Consider the following 19,530-nt stretch of genomic DNA (forward strand, 5'->3'; position numbering starts at 1 on the left):
TTTGAAAGGACGTTTTCTCCTAATAGAAACTAAAGCTCTAAACCTTTTCAATTTGGAAACACAAGTTCCAACTTACATGCAGAAATCTGCCATATTTATAGACAGATAATAGCCTTCATAGTAGAGCTCTACATGAGCTAGTAAAATTCATCAGGTAGGAATTGATAAGATCTTGTTAGATAAGCATTAGAATTATATTTGGTTATAATAGGATAATACCATAGTCTGTGACTTATGCCCAACCAATACTACTTTTCTAATATAAATGTAAATTCTACTTGCTTACAGGAGCTTTATTCATAATTGCCCAAAGCTGGAAGCAACCAAGATGTCCTTCAGTAGATGAATGGATAAACTGTGGTACATCCAATGAAACATTACTTAAGCACTAAAAAGAAATCAACTATCAAACCATGAAAAGACATTAAAGAATCTTAAACAATTATTATTAAGTGAAAGAAGCCAACCTGAAAAGGGTACATATTATATGATAACACTCTGGACAAGGCACAACCATGGAGGCAGCAAAAAGCTCAGCAGTTGTCAAGGGTCAGGGGATAAGAGGGAAGGATGAATAGGTAGAGTACAGGGAACTTTTAGGCAATGAAACTATAGAGTGTCATCTTCTGACACTATAATGGTAGACAATAGTAATTACATTTTTTCAAGACCTATTTGAATGTACAAAACCATTTATACCTAAAGTAAATCGGGACTCTGGGTGATAATGTAGTTTCATAAAGTGCTAGATGCGAAGACTACGGGAGGCTGTGTGTGTGTGTGTGTGGAGGGGCAGGAGGTATATGGGAACTCTATACTTATAGCTCACTTTTGCTGTGAATATACAACTACCCTGAAACATAATGTTCATTTTTTTTAAAAGGTATATTGACATTTTAGTTGGTTTCTAGTGTCAGGTCTGAAGTTCTCTAATCAGGGAGAGGATCAATAGGTACAAAACTTTGTAAAGAAATTACTGTAGTTAAACTAAATATGTAGTGCTTTTATCCTTTGTTTTATTTTATGGTTGTTTGATTTTTGGCCATGCTACATGGCATGTGAGATCCTAATTCCCCAACCAGAGGTGGAACCCATGCCCTCTGCAGTGGAAGCATGAAGTCTTAACCACTGGACCACCAGGGAAGTCCCTATTCTTCATTTTAAAGATAAGGAAGAAAGGGAAAGTGATCTGAATTCAGCTGAAACATTTCTAAAACTGGTTCAGAGCTTCTCTTTATACAAATTCTTACATTTGGAGAATAAGAGTCATGAGGGAGGGGTAAAATGCACACTTGTTAAATGTACTTAGCTGTTTAAAAACAGAATGGAGTTTGACAACTAGAAAAGATACTTGGAAAACATTTGGTCAAACCCCACATCTTATAAATAAAGAAAATGAGGCTCAGCAAAGTTATGTGATTTGCCCTGGATCACAAGGCTATTTGACAGAAGGACTAGAATTTTGGCATTCAAAAGTTTAATGGTCATTTTCCCATTATACCACTACCATCCAAGAAAACAGAATTGGGGTAAATTTCTTAAAACTCAGAGAGGACTCTTTTTTTCTTCTTTTATGTATTTACTTTTTAAGAGGACATGAATCTAATTAGGATACCTATTTAGCTGATGAGCACACACTAAAGCATTGCCCACTTACCCACTTATTTTGCCAGCCTGATTTTCCCCAGAGGTCACCTAAGAAGAAAATCATGTCTTAATAATTCTCACACCCCAAGAAAATGTTTCACCCTGAACGTGAATATAAAACCTACATGTTTATTACTAAAGCAAAGACTATGTATGCTCCCCACCTTACCACTGTTAGTGAGAATTTTGAAACTTGCCCGATCTCTTACAGGGGTAAAAATCCACTCTCGGGAGCAGCTATGACTCTGTGAAAGAAGCTACAAATAACATGCTGGGAAATTCAGCAGGCACTGTTATTATATCCTGTTTATACTGTCATTTTTCCTATCAGTAGGATATTATTTATACAGACCCCACCTATGAACTTCTTGTTGATCTTATTATAGAAATCCTCCAAATCTATAAAAAGAAGCCTCTGTATTTTGTTTCTGGAACAAGCACATGTGTGGTAATTTTGCACCTCACTACACATTTTTATTTAGCATTTCCTTTTGTTATGCACCACTCATTCTCATTTTTACCCAAGGTTGATTTATTTCATTATGTCACATACTGGAGTTAAACTTAACTGACTCCAATCTAGGACAGATTCCAGAGCACCACATCTTTTATGTTGGGGGAGATTTCATCAGGTAGCTATTCTTCTAAGATAAACTTGACTAATTTGTTTAACAGGCAGAAAAATGTGCCAATATATTAATCAGGTGCCCCAGTGAGTGAGGCCCAAGTGCCTAGAAGCCTTTCTAACTTTGGCTTCTTTATCTCAGCTGGGTCAGTTATGAGGGCTAAGCTTTATACTAGTTCTCACTAACTTACTATTCTCTAGCTAGATCTCTTTTCTGGAATGAAAAGCATTGCTTCTGAGTTTAGCTGGATGGTTAGACAGGCTGAGTGGAAATGTGACATGGTAATACATGAGAAATACATGAATTCAGTAAGTAGACCAAAGGGACAATGAACCAATCTGGTTATAAATCATCCTTGAGCCCCTGCCTAACATAAACAATTGAATTAAAGCAGATAAAAGAAAAATGCAAATCCCTTAAGGGCAGAAATTCATGCTGCGTTTGTTGAGTAAGTAAGTATTTCCAGAGGGGAGGTATCACTGGAGAAAGTCACTGGGTAAATTTTCACATGTATACCTTGTGTTAGCTTCACTAGTACTCCTTTTCTAGGGAAACATGAGATCTTCAGAGAGTATGTGCAATGCTAGACTCTTTGAGAATGTTTAAGATCTCTGCTTTTAAAGACTACTACTCTAAAATGCAAACTGAAATGAAGTTTAACCTCTCAGGGTGGTAAACTAAGTGTATTAATTTCAGGCAAAAAAGAGAGGTCTACATGGGCTACAGTGATCAAAGAAGTCAAAATGAGGATAGTAACGAAGTAATGTTGATAAAGGGTTCCCTGCTGGTTCAGTGGTAAAGAATCCGCTTGCCAATGCAAGAGACTTGGGTTCAATCCCTGGGTTGGGAAGACCCTCTGGAGAAGGAAATGGCAACCCACTCCAATATTCTTGTCTGGGAAATCCCAGAGGCAGAGGAGCCTGGCGGGAGATAGCCCAGGGGGTCACAAAGAGTCAGACATCACTCAGCAACTCAACAACAACAACACTGATTAACAGGAATTGGTAAGACCAGGGTGAGCAGATGAAGGCAAGCTAGGCACAGTCAACGACTGTGAGCATCCAGGCGAACAGATACAGAAATGGCAAGTAGCTGAGTCCAGCTAGCAAGGATACTGAAAACAAGATGGCTATAAACAGCAGGCTGGAGTAGATTATAAAGAACTTCATTTTCCATACAATGGAGAACCAAAGATATATGAATGAACCCAAGTTTGGACTAGGAATGAAGAGGAGGAAGAGGCAGTGATATCACTTGGGGTGAGGCAGAAATGAGGGGAAGAACCTTTTAATGGTACCAAATCCTATGATTACAGTGGCAAAAGTCCATGAGTTCTAACAGACAACACATGGAAAAATTTCAACTCTTGCTTTCCTAAACAAGAGATGGCATCATGACGACTGTCACTGACTGAGACAATGCTAGACAATGCCAATCCATGGCAGTTAATGTCAGGAAAGCTCACCAGTTTCCTAGAACACTACTTCTCATGGCAAATCACCTGGTGATCTGGTTAAAATGTAAATTCTGATTCAGTAGGTTTAGGGTGGTACATTTCTAAATGTAGAAATTTCTCTAAATGGAGAAATGTAAATGGAGACAGACAGATGTACATAGAAATGTAAATGGAGAATTGGGTACATTCTCCCAATACTGCTATCCCACGGACTACATTTTAAATGGCAAGATGCTAAAACATCTTTAATTTCCCTTTCAAAAAAGGCAGTATTTGATGTATGGTATAGCTAATGCCTCAGATATGTCAAAGAAATTCCTTTTAGAGGTACTGTATTATAATTTGCATCAACTGGGTGACCTTAGATTCTTGGGTTGAAATTTAAGATTTCCAAAATCTCACGTTTCATTTTTAACCAAATGGTCAGTAATAACATTTGAGGAAAATGAGCTTCGATATGTATCAATGTCTAGAGAACAGAAATAGCATCTTAAAACTGGAAGGTGCTGATGGATTTCAAAGACACTGTTTTAAAGGTCCAAGATGATTCAAGATTCAGGGTATTCAAGAGATTCAGAAATATTTCCACTTGGGCAAAATCAACTTTATCATGCTGTTTATAACACTATAGTTTTTTCTTTTTTTCTTTTTTTTCTTTTTTAGGCTGGCAAACTATAAGATACTACTGCTTCTAATCTTGGGGGCTGAATTAAAAGTCCTGAGAGACAACTGATCTTTCCACAGTGCGTATCAGTGGGTTTTGATAAAACCCACTTAAACTGCCCTTATAATGCCCTTAGCACCACACCTTAATCCTTGAAGATAAAAGTAACATTTTAAGCATCCTATTGAAAAACAACTGAAGATTACAAAAATTAGATTCATAAATAGTTCTAGAGGAAGGGACATGCCTTTAACTTTTTTTTAAACCATGAACAGAAGTATCATTTATAAAATACTTTACTAGTGTAATATGTTACGCACATACTAAGACTGGGTGACCTTAGATTCTTGGGTTGAAATTTAAGATTTCCAAAATCTCATGTTTCATTTTTAACCAAATGGTCAGTAATAACATTTGAGGAAAATGAGCTTCGATATGTATCAATGTCTAGAGAACAGAAATAGCATCTTAAAACTGGAAGGTGCTGTTGAAGACCAGATTCAACTATTTCAATGTATTAATAGGAGAAACTGAGGTGCAAAGGCTAAAAAGGCCAAAGTCACAGAGATGCTACTGGAATGTTAAAAAAAAGAATGGGAGAAACAAATTAATTTTTATATCTGTTAATATACAACACACAACAATATATCAACTACAACATGTGTGTAGTTGAAAGAGTTTCTAGTTCCTCCCATGACTAAGACATAGTTGATTTTACTAAGCTCTTAGAAATTATTGCTGAGAAAAGAAGACTACAGACCAACAAAGAAAAGACATGCTACCCCCCAATTCAAGAACTTCATAAAAAATGCAATCTGAATAGAGAATGACACATATACACCACATACTCAGGATGGGGCTGCTGTTGGTTGGGTAACGTGATGGGATATAAAAAAATAAAGAGAAGACATTGGTAATTCTTATCTTCTCAGTTATGGTTTGAGAATATACATTTTCTTTCACATATGAAAAAGTGGTTAAAACACACAACATCCTTCACTCCCATGAATCTTTTTTTAATTGGTAAAATCAAGGAGTAGATTTGGAGGACTGTAAAGCTTTTAAAAATATGAAATGTTGAAAGCAGTTGGATGTGCATGTGTCATAAGCTCTGTCACAATTACAAGAAAACCAGAGAATCCTTTTTAGTCATAAAATAGGGAATTTTGTGCTTTTTACAAATGCTGTAAAATTTACTAGCACAAGATAAAAAAAAAAAAAATCACTGGAGAAGTTCCAAGATATCGGAGACAATGGGTTTTAAATCACAGGCATACATTATTATGCCTAAGTTGACAGATCTGCACTGCAATGCAGAAATGCAAGCAATATTCCAACATCTGCACTAGAAGGCAGAGACTAGACCAGATTCCAGAATAAAGGGCTCGTCAGCTCTTACCTGTTACCTGTGCAACAACTGCTTGGGAAATCCTCCGATTGGCAAGAAAGGCTTTGATTTCCTCTTTTATCACACTGCTGTCCCTCCTAACAAAAACAGAAGACAAGACCAACAATGTATGTTGAAGGTAGAAATCCTCATCTTTGCTAAGAAAGGTGAAGCAGAGAGGTGGGGAGAACATAGAAAGAAAGGACACAAAAATAAAGGTAAAACAGACCGAGCTTGTGGGAAAATATGAAATTAAAACAAACCAAGAAACACCAAATATTCAAGTCCTAAAACAGCACACCATCAGACAGACGCTTTAGTGAATGCCACAGTAGATGTAAGTCTCATACCAGAGACGGTTAATCGCATGCTGTGTATAATTCACATTAGGAACAAGCTGCCATATGGTATATGCAAATTTTCATTACTGGGGAATGAATGTATCTTATACAGACAGAAATCCTAGAAAAATAAAAAGCAGCAGCAACAACAACAAAAATTAGTTGTGAGTAGATTGTGGTTTTGCATGTTAACTATGCAACTGCATAAATCATGTTCAGTTCATTTGAAAACCTCTGTCAAAGGAACAGAAATCATCATTCTCACAACTGCTAAAATGCTGGCCATTTTAAGGTACTTTTTTGCCTTTTAATTTGCCTTCTTTGTCCTTAATAAACCAAAAAAATTTTAACCAGGGTGGGCTGAATATAAAATTTTAGTATAAAAGACACATTAATGTCCTAATACATGTAATACACAGGATACTTAATACTTAAAACTATACTATATTCTATGTCCTTGACATTACATATCATAGACCTAATTTTTCCTCCACGAAGACTCTTATAAATTTTTACTTATTTAAAAGTCCAAGAAATTCTCAAAAAGATGAGACATTCACTAGAATGACAATGAATGGGAACCAAGACAAACATAATACTGCAATGAAAATTATACCTAAAGCCTTAAAACTAATCAATTTCTCTTTGAATGTTCAAAAGAATCACACAAATGGATTTTTTGTTCAAGCTCAAAGTAACTGAATAGTGGTAACTTATGGTCTAATGCAGCTGATCAGCAAACTATGGCCCATAGACTAAATCTGGCCTCCCATCTGTTTTTATACAACCAATGAGCTAAAAGTAGTTTTCATGATGAACATTTGCAATCAATTTGAGACAGGGAATACTAACTTTGAACATGAATTGAGCAAAATATTATCCCCTTCTCACCAAAAAATTCTAATATTCTCTGTAGGCCTGTATCTTAAAGATGGTATTTGATGATCAATTATTATTCTATACTGAATTTTGCAAATAAAAATTTGTGATCATTTGCTTTCTCTCTTGTATATAAGTATCTATATCATGTCCTCGATTTTGCCTCTTGCCCACAAAGTCTAAAATGTTTTCCATCTAACCCTTTACAGAAAAGCTCTGCGGACTCCTGATCTCAGACAAAGGGACCATGAAATCTTTATACATTGCTTTGTGAACTGCAAACTCCTGACTGGAGCTCAAGTCTCTCTACAGATTATCTGGAATGAGAAAAGTAAAGTATCCTATCCCCAAAGAATCAGCAGTGATTTACTCAGAGCAGATTGGCAGTCCTTTGCTGAGGAGGAGCTAAGTGCTCTGTTGGTGAATTTCATGCTCCCTTTCAGGAATTCTGGAAAAGAGCAGAGAAGTGATGGTAGGGACAGCTTCCAATCTGGAGCTGCACAGTCTACTCTTCATCCACTGGTTGGAAATCCTAATCAAAAAGATTCCCAGAGGAAGAAAATAAAGAATCAGCAGCCTAATCCAGTACTTAAAGCTTCTCATACTGATCTAGATACTGGCCAAATTCCTTCCAAAATGCTTATTCATACTGGAAACATTTCTTTGAAAAATATGCATTCGTAATTTGAAATTTATATATCTGAAAGAAAAGGGCACAATACATTTAAAGGTCAAAATACCCGTCTACATTACCATCTGGCTCTCAAATATCCAACAACAGTCAGTAGAGCAAGAGATAAACTTCAGCAGTATCTATTTCAATTGGTTTATGTAAATAAAACAACCAAATTGTTTGGTTTCTGATACAGATGCAAAATTAAGCTGAAAAAATTTAAGTAAAGCATTGCATTCCAATGTACAGAATATCCTTCTAGGAAAATGAAAACTGAATTTAAGACAGTATTTAGTAAGGTTAAATAAAAATGAGCTTTTGTGGGGAAAATGATGAGATGGTATTTTCTTGACTATTGATTTAAATTGGAATTTAAATCAATTTATTTAAAATCAATTTCTCCTCGAGTAGAGACTAAGTCATAAGGAGGAGATAACACTCAATTATTCCAATAGGGCACATCCAGTTTGTGAATTATTCACAGCCCTGCGGTATGATATTAGCAAGCACTGCAGCAAGACAGAAGGAACCCCAAAAAGTCTGCAAAGGAGTAGAAGTTCATTTAACCCTCTGAGAGATTCTATTTTTAGTTACGTGGGAAGTTTCTAAATATCCATAATGAGTTTAAAAAACTAAAAATAAAAACCTCTTTACTCAACTGCTTTACCAGAAAGAAGCTTTTTCAAACTGAAGAAAAACAAAACTTAAAAGATAAAGGGTGTGCTTGGGCAAGTCATTTAATAAAGTTGGTTTCATCATCTGGTAAAATAAGAACAATAATATGCCCCCTACCCCATCACAAGGCTTTAAAGATTTTTCTACAAGCACTGAAATTAAAATTAAACGAAAATTATTATCAAATGTGTATACCTAATATATAAAATTTAAAAATCTTCAGTGTAAGACTTTTTGAAACTGTAAAAGCATTATATAAACAATGACTATCATTTTATAATACGCCAGAGAGAACTCCAGGAAAAAAAGAAACAAATGATCTGCTATAAGTACGTAAGACTGAAGTTAACATCTGTACTGGGTATTTTAAGGCAGCATGAAAAGATTTCTATAAAGTCATTTTAGATGCAAGTGTTCTGTCGTTTAGTTGGTTTCACTAGGTGGTTCCAAAATAGTAACAGCATTTAACCTTCTCTTATGTATTTCAAAAACTTCCATCCTACTGGGTTAAACCTGTTCTCTAAGCTTTCACATATTCCCCCTCATTCATTCCACCTTTAACAAACGACCTGCCACTCCTAATGTCCACATCATATCCTGTGAAATCACCAATTTCTTGGTGTGAAAATTCCTTCATTTACTCCAAATTTGTCTCACCTCTTACGCCTTACTTCCTCTGTCTAAAATTCGACATCTTTAAACAGAATGTATCCATTTTTCCACCCTTATAAGCTCTCACTATCCTCATGATTTCTACTTCTCCAGTCTTAACAGTAAAGTGAAGTGTAGGCTGATCTTTCTTTGATTCCATAGTTTTCTTCCAAGATAAGCTACCACTCTACTTCTATCTAATCACTTAGATACACTCAGTAATGCCTCTTCATGAAGTCACCCTTTTTAAAAGACATCTTAAAATAATAATCACCATCTAATCAGAGAAGTTTTCTCTGATCCTCAGAGCTAAAAAAAGATTGTTTCTTCTAATAGCTAACTTTAACCATTTCAAATATACATACCAATATATTACATGCAATTCTGTATTATAGTAGTTCCTGATCTGGTCTTATCTCTACTAGCAAAGTCCTTGAGCACAAAGATTGTGTCTTATTCATTATGGAGTTTGCATATATTAGAGCTTAATTTGCTCCATAAATGAAAAAATCTGTAGTTAAAGATAAAAGGTTATAAAATGGAAAACCTGATGTACATAATTTATTAAAAACAGCTCTAAATTCCTAATGTTAAATATGTTTAAGCTTCCCAAAACAGAATGGAAGAGAGTTATGTATACTAGCTCAAAATGGTAATGCTTTCTTTTCTCGAACAAAGACTATTAAAGACTGAATGTTTAAAAGTTGTATGCTTTAAGAACATCCAAATTTTCTTAGTTGATATACACTACACATTCTTTAAGACCTCTTAAAAGAAGTCATCTATCTCAAGACTTTCAGAGGTGGAGCAGTACCTACCAATACAGACTATTTCACTGGCGGAAAAACGTAACTAACTACACACAAATTCTTTCACATACGAATAGGAAACTGCTCCCTTTAATTTCTACTCATGGAGAAAAAGCATAATTTAGGAGCTTACAAGATAATGTTAAAATCTACTCTGTATGTGTAAACAACACGGTAACTGAATACTATGTCCTACAGAACATAAATCCCTACCTACATAAGTAAATAATCTATCAGGCATATAGATAATCAACTCGGAATAATGTCTCAGAATCCTAGATAAAATACTAAACACTCATGAAATTTAATATGTGGGTAATCAGGAATAACATCTTTTATATGACAAATTAATTCTGATAAGCCTCATTTCAATTGTTATTTTATACATACACAGTAGGACAATACACTTTGATATACACTATTAGCAGATATACATATACAACTATATATAAACATATATACTAATAGATGCATTTTAAAAATATTAACATGTAAAATCGGTCTTTATCCTAGCTCTTGGTTTTAAAGTCCTTCCTAAAATGTTACACTCAACAATTTGCTGAGAATCCACATTCTAGTTTCCCTTTGATTTTTTTCAAAACCCTGATCAATCCAAAAATGGAAAAAGTAGCAGTTACTTTCTTTCAAATTAATCAAATTAAAAAAAAAATTCTCCTTTGTGTACCTTGAAATTTTTAGGAGTTTAGTTTTTGGACCCAATGGATTATGAGATTTAAAAGCTAAATCTTAGGGTTGAGTGCTCTGGAGGCTGGGTAATGTGAGCATGAGCGAGGTGAATTACATGTGACATATGTAGGAAAGGAAGCAGGAAGGCATTTAGGTATCCGTTCTCCCTACCTAGAGTACAACCCTCTATATCATCAGAGTGTGGAGGGGGCAAAGGGGAGTGGAGCCCTATGTGGGCACAGGGTTCTCGGAAAGATTCGCTGCTCAAAACTCATTCCCTAACATTCGACCAAATAAAAATTCATTAGGCTACCCAAGGGAGTGACTTAAAGTGACAAATATCACTTAGGGGGAGAGTGGAGGATAAGTACATTAAGGCTTTCACACTTTGTCTTGAGTTATATTAATGATCATTCCTAAAATCTTATTGAAATCTACACACATGAAAAATGTATTTACAGAAGCAACAGACACCAGTCAGTGACAGACACACTGGAAATAAAGACATGGGTTAGAACTGAGCTCTGCCACTTAAGTTTTCTTGGGTCAGTTATTTAATTTTTGTGTATCTCAATATGTCTGCTCTACCTCACATATAGCATGGTTGTGATAATTAAAAGTGAAATAGTCATGCAATAAACTTCTCCCTCAAACCTGAGGACTGTGATTATTTGTAGACTTGAGAAAAATGAGAGATGGGCACAAAGGAAGAGTGAAGGTGTGGGGGAGGGTGCAACGACAGAGGACCACAGAGCGCCAGAAGGATCCATGAGACTGCTAGATGAGTAGAGGACAGCACAGGAGCAGTTCTAAGAAAGAAGTCATAAAATATCCTACCTATGCAACAAGGGGCAGTATGTAAATTAAGTACTGGCAACAATTACAAACACACACACACACATATATCTAATGATGAAACTTGAACGTGTGTACTTGCTGGATTTAACCATAAACCCTGTTGTCAAGCTTTTAGACCATTATACTCAAGTTTTAGACTCTGGACAATCTTCCAGAGACTTTTGTTAAAAATAAACTTTTCCCAAACTTCCCATTAGTCTAAAACACATCTGGGAATTAACTAATGCTTTTAAAGTCCACTAAATCTGATTAATTACAGCAACAACAACAACAACAAGGCTATCATCCTAACAAATTTTATTGTTGATACCCACTCTTCTTAGGACAATTAAAAACTAACCTCGTTACATGTTAACTATTAAAGTAATTTCCGTTTGCCCAAATGATCCTCTCTCTCAATCTTGACAGTGATGGAGATGTTAAATTCAAAATGAACATAAACTTCGGCCAGCTGTTTAAGCAAGGAAAATCAATGAAAAGCCACACTGATGTTTTTTTATACTTTTAAGTTTTACAAAGCTTAAATAACAGGTCCTGTAGGTGCTCTATGAAACCATTTATTACAGGAATTACATTGGAATCTAGATGCAACAGTCCATTTAGCCCAAAATTCCCTATATGGCAGTTCCACCCTAAATGTAAATTCAGGACAGTTTGTTCAAAAGATTATTTTACCTCCGTGGTACTACAGACCTTTCAGATGGCAATATTAAGTCACCATTATACTATCTTAAACGCCTACAGTGTTATAGAAGAACTATAACTCATAATTATAAGTTAAAATTTTATTTCTGACATATTCCTGCTACAGTTTCTTTCATATAAACCACAACAAATCTATCTGCAGGCTCTCTTCCCTACTACAGCAGTGCTAATCTCCCGAAAATAATGCTTGTTATCTCTTTCCTACAGACCTCTTAAAAAAAAATCCTTTAATTTCCATCATGTTAAACATAAAATCATGTACATGTAATTCAAATCTGTCCCAAACCTGTACTGGCCTCCCAATATACTATTCTTGTCACCATATATAGCCAATCTGCAGTTCTTAGAAGACTAAACATGTCTTGCCTTTTCTATCTGTTACTATTCCCTTAACTTTAAATAAACTTCCTATATTTCAAAACAGAAGCTATCCTTTAAAGTTTAGCTCAAATTCATTTATTCACTTGACATAATAAGCCCTTAATATGTCCCAAGGACAGTTCTAGATTCCGGAGACACAAAAATGGAAAGCACAGCAGTGCTGCCCTCAAAGTGTCTCAGCTTCAGGGTGAAGCCCTTTAATTACCTCTGTTGAAACTGGACTTCTTCAGGGTTTCAAATTCAAGGTGCTTACACTTATCTTATAATAGATGACATTAAATTTCTGTGTGTGTGTGTGTGTGTGTGTACACAGCATCTACTGCAAAAATCAGAACTTCAGTTTCTTAGGAACAGAAACCATGTCTATTTTTCTTAAGAACACTGCTTTTTAAATAATAGATGCTCAAAATTAGTTTGTCAATTAGCATGTTGGAGGGAAAAATTAAGAGTATACATATTATTACAAAAACATCCTACCTCTCAGAGAAAGTACTTACAATGCATTTAAGGCTTACAACATATTTGTTAGCAATTCATAAAATTCAGAAGTTAGAAATAAGAGCCATAAAGAGAAAGAAAGCTAACCTTTGCTTACATAACAGAATGTAAAGACTTATAAAGCAGCAAAGAGAAAGAACTTAGGTAGAGAAAAAAAATTTTTTGAATTAAAAACATAAAAACTTTAATTTTTTCTTTATCACCAAAGGGGAAGAGGGAAGCCACAGTTGTCATATGCAAAGAGCTGAAATACAGCTTTATTACTCAAAATCAGTCTAAGCACATAATATTTGGAGGACTCTAAATAAGAAAGAAACTAACCTCATTAATTCCTCCACTTTATCATCTACATCTAGGTCCTCTTCTGAGGCTTCAAAACTGTATGACCTCTGACCCATGCTGTTAGCATGGTAGCGAGTTGGTGACATCTTCCCATTGGACGTGGATAATCGCTCGTTATTCTCCCTCCCGTTCTGATTGGTAGTACAAGGCTGTGGGGAGGTGTCGTAACTATTGCTAGGTGACGGGGACATGCCCGAATGCTGGGTCTGCGTGGAAGCTGTAGCTGTAGAGGAAGATGCTGGAACATTGTTGGTACTATTCCCATATGAACTTCCTCCATAGCTGGACCTTCTTCCAAACTTGTCGCTATGTTCTTGATCAAGGCGGTCCAGAGTTTCCAAGGCATGGAGAATTTCATGTTTAGTCATTCCAGTACGCCGGAGGCGCTGGAGCAGATCTATCTGCTCTATGGTAAATCTGGGTTCATCTGTATAGTGAGACATGGTTTCCAGCAAACTAAAAAAAATAAAATAAAATAGTCCCTTTATTTATAATATCTACCAAAGAATGTATCATTATGTATTGAGAATGAACACAGACAAAATATTTCTCTATCAACGTCTTTACTGAAAATGACTAACACATGATTAAGGGTAATACTTTGTTTTATAGGCAAAACTGACCTAGGAATTCTGTAACTTTTATTTGGCATAGACAAAAACAATTTGGTAAGCTTAGCCCAAGTAAATAACTAATAACTAGCAAAAATATTTAAATGGAAACATGATAGGGGCATATAAAAAAACTTAATAAGCACCATTTCACCCACCACTTTGCAATTTCATGAGTATTTCATCTCTGTAATGTATTCTCTCTATGTAGTTATCTCAAGAAATGGATCTTGGGTGGTTGTGTCCCCAATGACCTATTCATTTTTGGTGGGAAACTGCTTCCATATTATGCTTCCTTTAACTAACACAAGGTACTGCAGTGCACCAGAAAGTGCCTCAGAGTCGATGACAATATTAAGTTTAAGGGAATTGTCAAATATCATAAAAACTCTCACCATTCGAATTCCTTTCTTATAAAACTTGACTTTGTACCGAAGATTCTTTTAAGTGGGAATTTCTTCTATTTTTATGGTTCTAATGCCAAATAGGTTGCATGGCATGCAGCAGGCTCTCAGTTAAGTGTTTGCTGATGAAAATAAATGTCAAAGAACTTTCTCCTCCTTTCCAGGTAAACTTCTACTGAGTCAGTTCTCCTAAGCTCTTGGAGATCAGTTTCTCTATCCCTCTATAAGAGACTTCCCTGGTGGCTCAGAGGGTAAAGAGTCTGTCTGCAAGGCAGGAGACCTGGGTTCGATCCCTGGGTCAGGAAGATCCCTTGGAGAAGGGAATGGCAACCTACGCCAGTATTCTTGCCTGGAGAATTCCATGGACAGAGGAGCTCAGTGGGCTACAGTCCATGGGGTCACATGGAGTCGGATATGACTAAGTGACTACCATACACACACACATATCCCTCTATAAAAATTTACTGAATATTCACTCTAGGCCAGCACTGGGCAAGAGTTTCATGTCATACAATCTCAGTTCCTCATAACAACACTCTATGGTAATTTTTTTTTAGTACTACACTGACTGACGACCGTTGAGGAAACTAAGGCTCACAATGGTTTTGTATCTTGGAAAAAGTCTCATTAAGACATAGGAAAAAAGATTTAAACCTAGATCTTACTGACTCCAAAAGCATGCATATATGGCAGAAATTATTGGAATCAAATGATATGGGACACAGGCTTTTGTCCTTTTTTAAGTTACCAATTTAAACCACTTAGACAAAACCACTCCACTGAGGGACTAGGGATTCTAGTAACAGCTTTTTTTAATATTTAAAATCTTTAGTCCATATAGAATTTGTATTTACTGAATGAGTGTGAAAGGATTTGAGCTTTATTCTTCCACAAAAGGATAGTTCACTTGTCCAATACGCTTTATCAAGTAGTACATCTCTTCCTCTCTGGTCTGAAACACCAACTTTATCGTATACGAAAACTCCACACGAATCTGTATCTACCTTTGGAGTAACTGTTTTGCCTTCCAAGTCCTTTTAAAAAATAAGCAGGCAGAAATCTATAACTTTTACGTGAAGTCATTCTAGTTTTAGAGATCAGCTCATTAAAAATAAAAACAGACATTCTGCAGGTCTAAAATAATATGCTGCAGGTTTTTGTGTCCATGGGCCACACTGTCTGCCTTCTGCCTATTTACATTTCCTTTTGCTCTCTTCCAATATTCATTTGTAACAAGCTATTCATCATAAAAATCCTGTTTTCATGATTATTACATTCTTTCCTGATTGTTTTCTTCCTCCAAGATTTTATAATGAAAAATTTTAAACCCACAGAAAAGGTGACATATATACCTATGGCGGATTCATTTTGATATTTGGCAAAACTAATACAATTATGTAAAGTTTAAAAATAAAATAAAATTAGAAAAAAAAAAAAAGTGAAAAAAAAAAAGCTGACATACACTAATCATCGAGATTTTACCATTAGTATTTTACTTGCTTTACCACATAATCTATCCACGCTCTATAAATCCCTCTATTCGTTTCATTTTTTGATGCATTTCAAAATCAGTGACAGACATCTGTATCTCTCTCCTTAAATCCTTCCACATGTAGATCATTAGCTAGAGCTCAGTATTTGTTCAGGTATTTTTTTCTATTGAAGTAAAATTTACATAAAATAAAATATGCAAATCTTACATTTACCATTCTTTTGAGTTCTGAGAAGTACATCCACCTGTGAAATTAAATCCCTCGGAAGATACAGAATATTATCATTACCCAGGAAGTTCCATAGTGCTCCTTCCTGGTCAGTCCCCATTCTCTCTCCTCAGAGGTGACCACTGCTCAGATTTTTTCTCATGACAGAGGTTAATTTTTTCTGTTCCAGAACCTCATACAAATGGAATTTCTATGTACTCTTTTGTGTAAGGCTTCTTTCAGTATGAAGTTTTTGAGATTCATCTATGATGTTGTATGTATCAGCAGTTTATGTTTTTTTATTGCTGAAGAGTACTTTATTGTAGGAATATACCACAGGTTTGTTTAGCTGTTCTATTTCAGACGCTTGGAATGACAATTACTAGCTATTCTAAAGCTCTGGCTATTACAGTTGTACTCTACTTTCTTTCTTGTCAGCTTCGTATATATGCCCCCCTCCCCCATCCCCAACCCATAATATATCATTGACTAGTTGGGTGAGAGAGAAAAACATATAACTTTCAACCAGAGTAATTCATTTATTTTTTCTCCTGATGTCAACAGAAGAGTATACCTTGCTTAACATAAATGCTCTACTATTAAAATAATATGCAGCACTGGTAATGTTTTGTTGCATGCTAGTTACGTTACACAGGTGCATAATATGTGAACATTCCCCAAGCTGTACACTACTAATTCGTACATTTTTCGGTAGGTATATTATATTCAAAATTTGCTGAAAGAGCTGTGTAGACTTTTCTGAATGGCTTATAAGAGACACTTGACACTATAGTTTTATCTTAACCCTCAGCCCTTGCTCGTTTCTAGTGCTTAGTAACATATTAGTTCTTAATACCAGGAAGTTCTTTTTAAAAGTAGCTGCCCCTTAGTAATCCAAATAATTTACCCTTTAACTTACTGATTTGGTAAATTCAGGTTTCTATATATTCTTTTCTCTTGAAAATGGAGTTGTTCACTGCTAACTTTAGTCTTCATGCTTTCAAAACATGTCATAAACAGACCTTATTTTATATATGAGATGTCAAGCTCTGTTTTATTTTGCAGACAAAAAAAAAAAATCATGATATTTTCCTATCCCATTTATATCAGAGCTAATAGTATTCTATATGTAACTTTTCAAACCTCCCTCTGTATGGGGCAGCACTCTGCATATCAGTATAAAACTAAAATGAATTATGTGAATTTAACCTGTTAACTGAAAAGTATCCACCATAAAGCTTATATTAGACCGACCAGAACTAAAGATTCCACAGTATCTAAAACAATGTATTTATGTCATTTCAGTCATTGATTATGGGAACCACTTTATTTTTTGCTATGCTGCATAGTTTGTGGGACCTTGGTTCCCTGCTGGACCACCAGCGAATTCCCTACGGAAACCCATTGTAAAAGTGGTTAATTCAAAAGTCGTAAAAGAAGATAAAAGAAGGCACCTATTATTTTGTCCTCCCAGAATGTCTGTTTCCAACCACATGTTCTTGGAAAGGATGAAAGTGAAAAGTGGAAGTGTTAGTAGCTAAGGTGTCCAACTCTTTGCGACCCCATGGACTGTATCCCGCCAGGCTCCTCTGTCCATGGAATTCTCCAGGCAAGAATAATGGAGTGGTTCCCATTCCCTTCTCCAAGGAATCTTCCAAATCTTTACCATCCAGGCCACCAGGGAAGCCCTGCCACTCAAAATGCCCTACCTTCTGGCCAACAGTGTGGGCACACAAGGAAACAGTCATGCTCTTCTCAAAATATGCAGGTTAGAGTGGCAGGAAAATGGACAGTCACTGTAACTGTGGTCAGCTGCAAGAAGATGTTAGTCTGGTATATTCCTCACCATGTAGAAGGAGCTAGTTTGTAGGAAAATAAGGCAGGCATAATAAGAAATGCAGGGCAAAGTGGAAAACTCTACAGTATTCACATCCCTTGTTCTAGTCATTCCTAAGCCCCTACTACATCCCTGCTCTTCTTCTTATATTGTCGTGTAACAGCATGAAAGTGAAAGTGTTAGTCACTCAGTCATGTCCAACTCTCTGCAATCCCATGGACTGTAGCCTACAAGGCTCCTCTGTCCATGGGATTCTCCAAGCAAGAATACTGGAATGGGTTGCCATCCACTTCTCCAGGGGATCTTCCTGACCCAGGGACTGAACCCAGGTCTTCTGCATTGAAGGCAGACTCTTTACCATCTGAGCCAACAGGGAAACAGTTTAAGTTCACACAGACTTCCCTTTATGCTTCACTTTGTTTAAATTAGACGTATGTGCCCAGCACCAACAGAGGTCCCTAATACAAAGACATACCTAAAGTAAAAAGATCTACAATTGCTAGAGCAAAATCTATGACTGCTCTAGAGCACAGTGGGATAATGAGCAGGATCAAATCATACATGTGACATTGAAGGCACAATATTTTATTGAGAAAATGCCAAGATTAGAAGCTCGCTTAGATACTGAGAATAATATTCCAATGTGCATTAACATAAACAAAGGCACACATCCTGTCATTTTCAAATTTTATTTCTTACAATTCACCTAGTTTAAGCACATCATCATGAGATTATGGCAATAATGACCTAGAAAGGTCATCTATGTCCATGATACCAGCAATTCTTTCACAACAGAAAAAGATAACATGTAAAAACTGAATTAATTTTCCTATATAACACAAGAACTATTCACAGGATAAGGAACATCTTTCACTTTAAATTACTCATCTGAATGCAGACTCAGGCCAACAATAATTGAAAATGATGTGAGAAGAATTTCGACACTGTAATAACACAGACAATGTTAAAGGCATAAAAGAACAATTAAATTCAGGAATTATGGCTCAGTTCACAAAGTGACATTCTAAAACACCATACTATTAAGACCATAATAGTAAACCATTTATACAATTAATTTTATCTCTACCTGTATATGTAAACCCTTCTTGAATAAGTCTTGAGGTTCAGAACAAACTTTAACTAAATCCTAGAAACATGTAGAGGAAAGAAGGTTAAAGCATACACAAATGCCTAATCTTGAAATCATTTGTGCAAAAATGACAGAACCACCTTACTTGTAAAGTATCAACAGCTAATAAGATTTTACTGGATAACAGTATTTTCTTGAGCTGGACTCTGCTGTCTTTATCTTTTTATCTAGAATGACTAGGCAAAATATGGTACAGTCATATATTAGTTTTGTCATTCATGGTATTTATTCCATGATGATTTAACACATTATAGAGTCAATCATAATATTAACCAACTAAAGACATACTAAAGGCTCTTTGTACTATTTATGGCACATTACTCTCACAACTATTATTACCATCAAAGGAATGGCAGTTTTAAAGTAAGAAAATGACAAGAGTAAGAAATGAAGATTTGCTGGGGACTGAGCTTACAATATGGAAAAGTGATTCTGTAATTCAAACCAATGGGAGAACTGACTAATGCAAAAGAACAAAGGCTATCACTATAGGTAAAGAGCATAAAAATGTTCTTTTCAAAATATGTAGATTTTGAGAAAAATAAGATT

General features: G+C 35.6%; 1 protein-coding gene across 10 annotated transcripts in view; it reads right to left on the reverse strand.

The window, feature by feature from the left end:
- Positions 1 to 19,530, reverse strand: part of HMBOX1 (homeobox containing 1) — a 204,190-nt gene that overhangs the window by 104,361 nt on the left and 80,299 nt on the right. For all 10 annotated transcript variants that reach the window (XM_019965819.2, XM_019965818.2, XM_019965817.2 and 7 more), the window contains exons 3-4: positions 13,259 to 13,735; positions 5,793 to 5,878 (exon numbers count right to left, since the gene is read on the reverse strand). In XM_019965819.2, coding sequence (XP_019821378.1) covers positions 5,793 to 5,878; positions 13,259 to 13,735 — 563 coding nt within the window. The remainder of the gene's footprint in view (positions 1 to 5,792; positions 5,879 to 13,258; positions 13,736 to 19,530) is intronic.

This window comes from Bos indicus, chromosome 8 (genome assembly GCF_029378745.1).
Source record: "Bos indicus isolate NIAB-ARS_2022 breed Sahiwal x Tharparkar chromosome 8, NIAB-ARS_B.indTharparkar_mat_pri_1.0, whole genome shotgun sequence".
In the NCBI taxonomy this organism is placed as follows: domain Eukaryota; kingdom Metazoa; phylum Chordata; class Mammalia; order Artiodactyla; family Bovidae; genus Bos; species Bos indicus.